Here is an 8383-nt window from a genome sequence, read left to right as displayed (position 1 = left end):
TCTGAGGGTGCAGTGGTGTCCCAGGGTCACACAGCCGTGGGTCCTCAGTTGGGATAGGGAGCCAGGACTGCATGCCGTGTCCCAGCCTCTTTTAAGCCTGGCACAGCACAGGAGTCTAGGAACTGCATGTTGAATGGCTTTATTTGCCTTCCTGGGGGTAATGACCGGGAAATTTAGATGAGTTCCCAGGAATAGGTGAGAAGGGCCTGGGATTTGACCTCAGGCCTAAGAGCAGGTGTTTTATGGCCTCCTGCTTGGTGGCAGGCCCAGGATGGTCACAAAATCCCAAAGTGGCCCTGATAACAAGATGTGGCAAGGACAGTGGGTGGAATAGCAGGTAGAATGGGGCAGCCCTCAGAGAATTCAGGAATTCTCTTTCATCCTGAGTAGCCCACAGCTAGCAGCTCAATACAAAAAGATCTCCCTACCCCCAGTCACAGGGCCCTGGCTCCAGCCAGGTGGGGTTTTCTGAGGCTGGAAGAGGAATAACAGCCTCAAGCTCTCAGGCCCTAAGTGTGGCTCAGAGAGAACCCCACTCTCCATCTTTTATGGGCCAGTTCCTCTCTGCCAGGCTCTGTGCTAAAGGAGAGAAATAGACTGTTAGCCCCATCTTAGAACCAGAAAAATTAAGGCAGTAGAGGGCAACAAGGAAGAGCAGTGTGGCAATAACAAGTCTGTGGTGGCAAAAACACAGACTCTGCGCCTGAATCCCAGCCTCAACAGTTCCAGCTGTGTGACTTTAGGTAAGTGGCTTAACTTCTCTGTGCTTCAGTTTATAGAAATGCCTTGAAGAAGAAGAAGAAGAAGAAGAAGAAGAAGAAGAAGAAGAGGAGGAGGAGGGAGGGGGAGGAGGAGGAGGGGGAGGAGGAGGAGGAGAAGAAGAAGAAGGAGGAGGAGGAGGAGGAGAGGAGGAGGAGGGGGAAGGGGAGGGGGAGGGGGAGGAGGAGGGGGAAGGGAGAGGGGGAGGGGGAGGAGGAGGAGGGGGAGGAGGAGGAGGAGAAGAAGGAGAAGAAGAAGAAGGAGGAGGAGGAGGAGGAGGGGAGGAGGAGGGGGAAGGGGAGGGGGAGGGGGAGGAGGAGGAAGGGGAGGAGGGGGAGGGGGAGGAGGAGAAGAAGGAGAAGAAGAAGAAGAGGAGGAGGAGGAGGGGGAAGGGGAGGGGGAGGGGGAGGAGGAGGGGGAAGGGAGAGGGGGAGGGGGAGGAGGAGGAGGGGGAGGAGGAGGAGGAGAAGAAGAAGAAGGAGGAGGAGGAGGAGAGGAGGAGGAGGGGGAGGGGGAGGGGGAGGGGGAGGGGGAGGGGGAGGGGGAGGAAGGGGAGGAGGAGGAGGGGGAGGAGGAGGAGAAGAAGAAGAAGAAGGAGGAGGAGGAGGAGGGGGAGGAGGAGGAAGGGGAGGAGGAGGAGGGGGAGGAGGAGGAAGGGGAGGAGGAGGAGGGGGAGGAGGAGGAGAAGAAGAAGAAGAAGAAGAAGAAGGAGGAGGAGGAGGAGAGGAGGAGGGGGAGGGGGAGGGGGAGGAGGAGGAAGGGGAGGAGGGGGAGGGGGAGGGGGAGGAGGAGAAGAAGGAGAAGAAGAAGGAGGAGGGGGAGGGGGAGGAGGGGGAGGAGGAGGAAGGGGAGGAGGGGGAGGGGGAGGGGGAGGAGGAGAAGAAGGAGAAGAAGAAGGAGGAGGGGGAGGGGGAGGAGGGGGAGGAGGAGGAGGAGGAGAAGAAGAAGAAGAAGAAGAAGAAGAAAAGAATTAAGGAAACAATAGCTGAGCACCACGCCTACAGGAAGAACTCAATAAACGTTGGCTGGTCCTAAGCATATTCTCTCAGCTTTGTCAACAGCCCTAAGAGGTTTTGGAGTGGCAGGGGACTTTGAGTGTAAGCCAGACAGCTCTCTTCTCTACCTAGTTCGTCAGGACCAAAACCTTGAAGTCATCCTTGACTCCTCGCTTTCTTTTACACGCCACAGTCCCTCAGCAAACCCTGCCTTCAATATGTACCCAAAATCCAATCCTTCCTGTCATCTCTAGCACATCACCTTAATCCAAACCACCATCAACTCTCACCCTGGTTAGTGCAAAAGCCTCCTAAGCTGGCCATAGGCCTGTCATCCACCCAACTCCCCACAGGCAGGCAAAGTTGTCCTGATAAAAGTCAGGTCAGAGCACTCCTCTTCTCGAAACCCTTCTGTTTCCTAACACATCTAGAGTTAACTTCTTCACTCCTTTATTTATTTGATGATCCTTTATTATTGAGCACCTACTGTATGCTAGGTGCTGTTCTGGAGATGAAACAACAGAGCAGACAAAAACCTCCGCACTCAGGAAGTTTACATCCTTGTGGAGGAAAATGCTTTGAGGAAAAATAACTCGGGGAAGGAGAGGGGGCTTGGGTTTTAAACAGGGTGGTCAGCGAAGTCAGGATAAGGAAGGTAAGCATTAAACAAAAAGCCTAAAACTGGGAAAAGGTGAGATCCAAGGGACAACCCACAAGCGGAGCATTCTAGACAAAGGGCTGAGCAAGTACACCAGTAAGTACCTGGTGTGTTCCCAGTTCACACAGAAGCCATTGTGACCACAGTGGAAAATGTGCAGGAGGGAGTGAGTCCATCCACCTCTGAGGGGTAAATGGGGCAGGGTTGAGTCTTGCGAGTTTTCTAAGTCTTTTTTCCTTTGACTCAGATTGGAAGCCAGTGGAGGTTCCAATTTAAGTAGGGCAATGACTAGAGGTGTTTTGTTTTGTTTTAATTTATTTTAAAAAATTTTTTTATGTTTATTTATTTTTGAGAGAGTGAGAGTGTGAGTGAGAGGAAGAGAGAGAGGGAGACACAGAAGCCAAAGCAGGCGTTGAGCTGTCAGCACAGAGCCCGACATGGGGCTTGAACCCGCAAACCGTGAGATCGTGACCTGAGCAGAAGTTGGATGCTCAACCAACTGAGCCACCTAGGCACCCCTTGTCTTTAAATTCAAGTTAGTGGGGCACCTGGGTGGCTCAGTCGGTTGAGAGTCCGACTTCAGCTCAGGTCCCGATCTCGCGGTCCGTGAGTTCGAGCCCCGCGTCAGGCTCTGGGCTGATGGCTCGGAGCCTGGAGCCTGCTTCCGATTCTGTGTCTCCCTCTCTCTCTGCCCCTCCCCATTCATGCTCTGTCTCTCTCTGTCTCAAAAACAAATAAATGTTAAAAAAAAATTTTTTTTAATAAAAATTAAAAAAATAAATTCAAGTTAGTTAGCATACAGTGTAGTATTGGTTTCAGGAGTAGACTCAGTGATTCATCACTCACATATAACACCCAGTGCTCCTCCCAGCAAGTGCCCTCCTTAATGTCCACCACCCATTTAGCCCATCCCTCCATCCACCGCCCCTTCAGCAACCCCCAGTTTGTTCTCTGTATTTAAGAGTCTCTTACAGTGTGCCTCCCTCTCTGTTTTTATCTTTCTTCCTTCCCTTCCCCTGTGTTCATCTGTTTTGTTTCTTAAATTCCACATACGAGTGAAACCACGTATTTGTCTTTCCCTGACTTATTTTGCTGAGCACAATACACCCTAGTTCCATCCGCATTGTTGCAAATGGCAAGATTTCTTTCTTCATGATCACCAAGTAACATTCCACTGTAAATGACTGAAGTTTTAAAGGATCACTGGGGGGGGGGGGGGGGGGGGTCTGGCTGGCTGAGTCCCAGGAGCAGGCAACTCTTGATCTTGGGGTTGGGTGTAGAGATTGTTTAAATAAATAAATAACTCAAAAATGTTTTCCAAGGATCGCTGGAGCCCGTGGTGCAGAAGGCGGTGAGGAACAACAGCAGAGCCAGAGACAAGTTTACGGTTCAGGCAGCTACTACAGCTGCTATGAGATATGACGTCTTGGACCTGGAAGGAGGTGGCAACAGCAGAGGTGGTGTCCTATCCAAAGACCTTACACAAGGGTACCAGCCCTCCTGACGGAGTCCCTCTTACCCCTACAACCCTGCCTCGTTCCTTCCTGATATGCTCAACCCTACAGACCACCGCTAGGCACAGGCAGTCGACTCCACGAACAAATTAACGAAAGACCCAGGACCAGATCGTCATCACCTATTTGAATGACAGGCATATAGTCAGAACTCAGTAATTGTTTACAGAGAGAATACTGCACGATTCTGCGAGGCCCAAGTGGCTAGTCCTCTCTCTACAGCGAGGAAAACTGGGGCTCAGATCGGGGAAGTGTACCCCTGGGGTCCCTCTGCGCAGCCTCGGTTAGACGTTTTCTTCTCAACTTTCGGAACGCAGTCCTCCACACTGGATGGAGAGTGCTTGCTCTCAGGGTGAGTCACAACGACCTCACAGGAGCTTCCCTCAAAACGTCCCCGCCCTGGGATGAAGAAAGGCCAAAACTTCACGGGGCCAGAAGGTCACCAGACGCAGGGCAGTCAGGCGTCCTAAAAGTGCCCTGGCAGGGTCCTCCCACCTTCAGGCCACAGAGACGAAGGGACAGAAGGGCCGCCCTCGCGCGGCCGAGGCCCCGCCCCCCGCTCCTCCGCCAGCCCGCGCCTCCAGCGGAAGCCGGAAGCAAAAGCAGTCCTTGCTAGCCCCCGGCTCCGAACTCGGTGGTCTTGGAGGCTCCGCAGGATGGGGGAGAAGATGGCGGAAGAGGAGTGAGTGGGCATTTCCCGGGCGGCGGAGGCGGCAGGGCTGGGCCCCGGCGGGTGTGACAGCGAGCGCCTCAGGCCGCCCTCCGGCCCTGAAAGGCGGAGCTCCTTGTGCCGGTTGGCCAGGACGAACCATGCCGGCGCCAGCGAGGAGGGCGGGAGGGATGGGCCTGGGCCCAGCCCGGCCCTTAAGCCTCCTGGAGGTCAGATCCTCGTGCAGGGAATCGACAGCCCAGGGCAGGCCTCGAAAGCCGTCTGGCCGAAACCGCAACCCAGATTTCATTTTCCCATTTTTCGGTCTTCTGAATATTGGGGAGAGCTCCGCCGCCTCCTCCAGCAAGTCCCCTACCCCCCCTACTTAGCCAGTCGCCTCTTCCATTGTAACGGTCATTTTTCTCTTCTGTCTCCTCCACCGAGATTCATTCATTCATTCATTAACTGTTGGCCATTTACTCTATTCCAGGCCCTGGGCACATAGTAGTGAAGGAGGCCGACCAGGAGCCGCCCTCAGGTAGTTTACATTTTAGTGGGAATAGACCATCAATAGGCAAGATGATTTCAGCGCTCTAAAAGGAAATGGAAGTGTTAGGGCGGGCGTCCCTGCAGGAAGACGTGACATGCCAGCTGAAACTTTAAGGACAAGAAGGAGGGATAGGAGAGGGAACAAGCAAGTGCAGATGGCTGGAAGCAAGAAAGGGCTTAGTGTCTTTTAGGGACAGAAAGAAAGGCAGGATGGCTGGAATAGAAAGAGTGAGGGGCTAGCTGAGATGAGATAGAGATGTGTGAGGCGTCCAGTGTCCTCCAGGTACTTCTGGGGGAAGGACCACTCTTTAGTCTGTCTCTGCACGTGCCGGGCACAATCTATTGCATGTTACAGATGCCCTACCTATGTGGAAGGGTAGGTGAAAATTAAGAAGGAACCCCCATGGTTGAAATCTGACTCCCTCACCTGACATCTTTTCAGATACGTGTCTTCAGCTGGGTGGTCATTTCATCTTGGCAGCTTATTTACCCAGTGTGTGCTCTATTGCAGACACTGAACTGGGCCTCAGCAGCGCAAGGCAAAAGAGGTAGTGTGGCCCCAGTGATTTCAAGTTTGGTCTCAAAGCTTGATTCTGCCGCCGGCTGGCTGAGATATTGGCCACGTTATGCAGCCTCTCTGAGTTTCAGTTATTCATGGGTAAAAAAAGTAATAGTCCCCATCTCAGGCATGGTATGCCTATGAAATGAGAGGTTGTGATGTTACCTAGTCTCTGGCATGAAGCATTACTCAATAAACACTAGCTGTTATAATCACAGTTGCAATGATTATTATATGAATATTGCCCTATTTAACAATCCCACCCCAGAGCAAGGAGAGCACTGAGAAACGGGGCAGATGCCGTATTACAGGGGACGTTACATTTGAGCCTTTGGAAATCTGGGAAGGATTTTGTCAAGTGGGGTGAGGTGTTCCAACCAGATCAACAGTTGGGTAAATTCAGGTGGCTCGTCAACTTGCAGCTATAATTCAAGGAAAAGAATGTAAACTGGAGAAATAAAGGCGCCATGTAAATAATGTTGGATCTTGGAATGTGATGACAGTCCAGTGTGCCTCTGTTTGAATCCCTTATTAAATGCCAAAGAGCAGGCAGCATTTTATTTCTACGCTGGCCCTAATTCCCCCCTTGTTTCTGTCCCATAAGCGGCTGGGTTCAGAGCACCTGAAGCCACTGGTACTCTCCTGCTGTGGCAGGCAGGAACTTTCAGAATCAGTTTGGTTCTAAGACTTGTGAATCCATCATCCTCTTTGCCAGATTCCCCTTCTGCGTGTGCGTGCGTGCGCATGTGTTGGTACTCAGGGCCCATTTCCCTTTATCTAATACTGCTGCTTTTTATGTCCAACAGGTTCCCTAATACAACTCATGAAGGTTTCAATGTCACTCTCCACACTACCTTGGTTGTCACTACGAAACTGGTGCTCCCGACCCCTGCCAAGCCCATTCTCCCCGTGCAAACGGGGGAGCAGGCTCAGCAGGAGGAACAGTCAAGCGGCATGACCATTTTCTTCAGCCTCCTCGTCCTAGGTGAATGTGGAGACACCCTCGTCTGCCATCTTGAGTGTCTGTGTGTGTTGTCCATAAGGTCCACCCTATCTAAGGCACCATTTACTTGACGTCAAGTCTTCCTTCCATTTGGTTTTTGCGCTTCAGACACTGAGGGACGATGATCAGTTCATAACATAACAGGGTACTCCTTTTTCTTCGTAAAATCGCCGAGCTTAGCAATTCTGAAGAGCTCTTTCTATAATGTCTTAGATATCATTTGGAAGAAAGGAAGGATTTTTGACCTAGAAAGAACCTTGAGCATCTTCTAGTGTAGTGGATTTCAGGCTGTGCTCATGAGTGTGTATGCTTGTGTAGATGGTGGTGATAATGGAGGCGGGGTAAGTCCAATGGGAGGACATCTGCCTTTTTGACCAGAGACAGCATTTTGTCACTTTGCTCTCAGGTTTCCATGTAAATATTATTTAATTAAAGGTTTTGCCGCTGAGTAAAAGATCAGACACCCTTGCCCTAGCACACTTTTTTCCTTCCCCTTTAACTTTCCCATTAACTGTGGTTGTGACTTTCACCATATCTGTGTACCACTGTGCTGTTATCTACTTACGTAATATTTTTCTTTGAACAGATTCACTCCTTTTGTTCAACCTCCTCCTGTAACGGGTGAGAAAATCTAGGTCCAGAGAGATGAAGTGATTGACTCGCCTGGTTTTGGGGAGACTAGAGATTAAAATTTGAGGGGCGCCTGGGTGGCGCAGTCGGTTAAGCGTCCGACCTCAGCCAGGTCACGATCTCGCGGTCCGTGAGTTCGAGCCCCGCTTCGGGCTCTGGGCTGATGGCTCAGAGCCTGGAGCCTGTTTCCGATTCTGTGTCTCCCTCTCTCTCTGCCCCTCCCCCATTCATGCTCTGTCTCTCTCTGTCCCAAAAATAAAAAAAATAAAAAAATAAAAAAAAATAAAAATTTGGGTTGCCAGACATCAGTCAAGAAGTTTAGGTAATAGGTAATAGTTTAGATGCCTCCCGGAGACCATAGAGAACTGTCTTAGACAAAAGCAAAAAACAAAAAAACAAACAGATGAAACTATGTAACCACTTTGGACTAGCTAAGGAAGAAATAGCTTTGAATTTGACCCAAATCCACACTCTATTTTGAAGAGTGAAGTTGGCATATTTATATTTTCTGGTTAATGGTCAAATAGTTTTAATATAATAATTTTGTTTGAAATCCCAGGACTCGAGGTGCCTGGCTGGCTCAGTCAGAAGAGCATTCAACTCTTGATCTCAGGGTCATGAGTTCGAGCCCCACGTTGGGTGTAGAAATTACTTAAAATCTTTAAAAAAATAAATAAAACTCAGGTTTTCAGCCTGAGGTTTCAGCCTTATCTCTCATAGATTCCAAAAAAACTTAAAAAAATAAATTTTTTTATGTTTATTTACTTTTGAGAGAAAGAGAGAGACAGAGTCCGAGCAGGGGAGGGGCAGAGACAGAGGGAGACACACAATCCGAAGCGGGCTCCAGGCTCTGAGCTGTCAGCATAGAGTCCGGCTCAGGGCTTGAACCCACGGACACGAGATCAAAGTCGACCGACTGAGCCACCCAGGTGTCCTAAAAAACCTTTTAAATAGAATACAGAAAAAGTACACAAACCACAGGCATTCATTGTCCCGTATGGACCTGATATGCCCAGATGATTTTTTACCTTGTGAATGTAGTTGAATTTTGTTTCTGTTTCTAGGGG

The 8383-nt window shown here is 50.4% G+C and overlaps 1 protein-coding gene across 6 annotated transcripts in view; it reads left to right on the top strand.

Annotated features, from left to right (window-relative positions):
- Window positions 1-1734: 1734 nt before the first annotated feature.
- The window catches only part of SLC9A8 (solute carrier family 9 member A8), a 71168-nt gene continuing 64519 nt past the window's right edge, over window positions 1735-8383 (top strand). For 3 of the 6 annotated variants that reach the window (XM_047851804.1, XM_047851808.1, XM_047851803.1), the window contains exons 1-3: window positions 4514-4608; window positions 5066-5113; window positions 6490-6668. In XM_047851804.1, coding sequence (XP_047707760.1) covers window positions 4583-4608; window positions 5066-5113; window positions 6490-6668 — 253 coding nt within the window. In that variant the 5' untranslated portion in view covers window positions 4514-4582. Of the gene's footprint in view, window positions 1857-3734; window positions 4279-4509; window positions 4609-5065; window positions 5114-6489; window positions 6669-8383 lie in introns of those variants that run through there. The other 3 variants (XM_047851806.1, XM_047851805.1, XM_047851807.1) reach the window with 2 other exon arrangements.

The sequence above is a fragment of the Prionailurus viverrinus genome, chromosome A3, assembly GCF_022837055.1.
Source record: "Prionailurus viverrinus isolate Anna chromosome A3, UM_Priviv_1.0, whole genome shotgun sequence".
Lineage (NCBI taxonomy): Eukaryota > Metazoa > Chordata > Mammalia > Carnivora > Felidae > Prionailurus > Prionailurus viverrinus.
The sequence above is the reverse complement of the archived record's forward strand: the minus strand, read 5'-3'. Positions and strand labels throughout refer to the sequence as shown.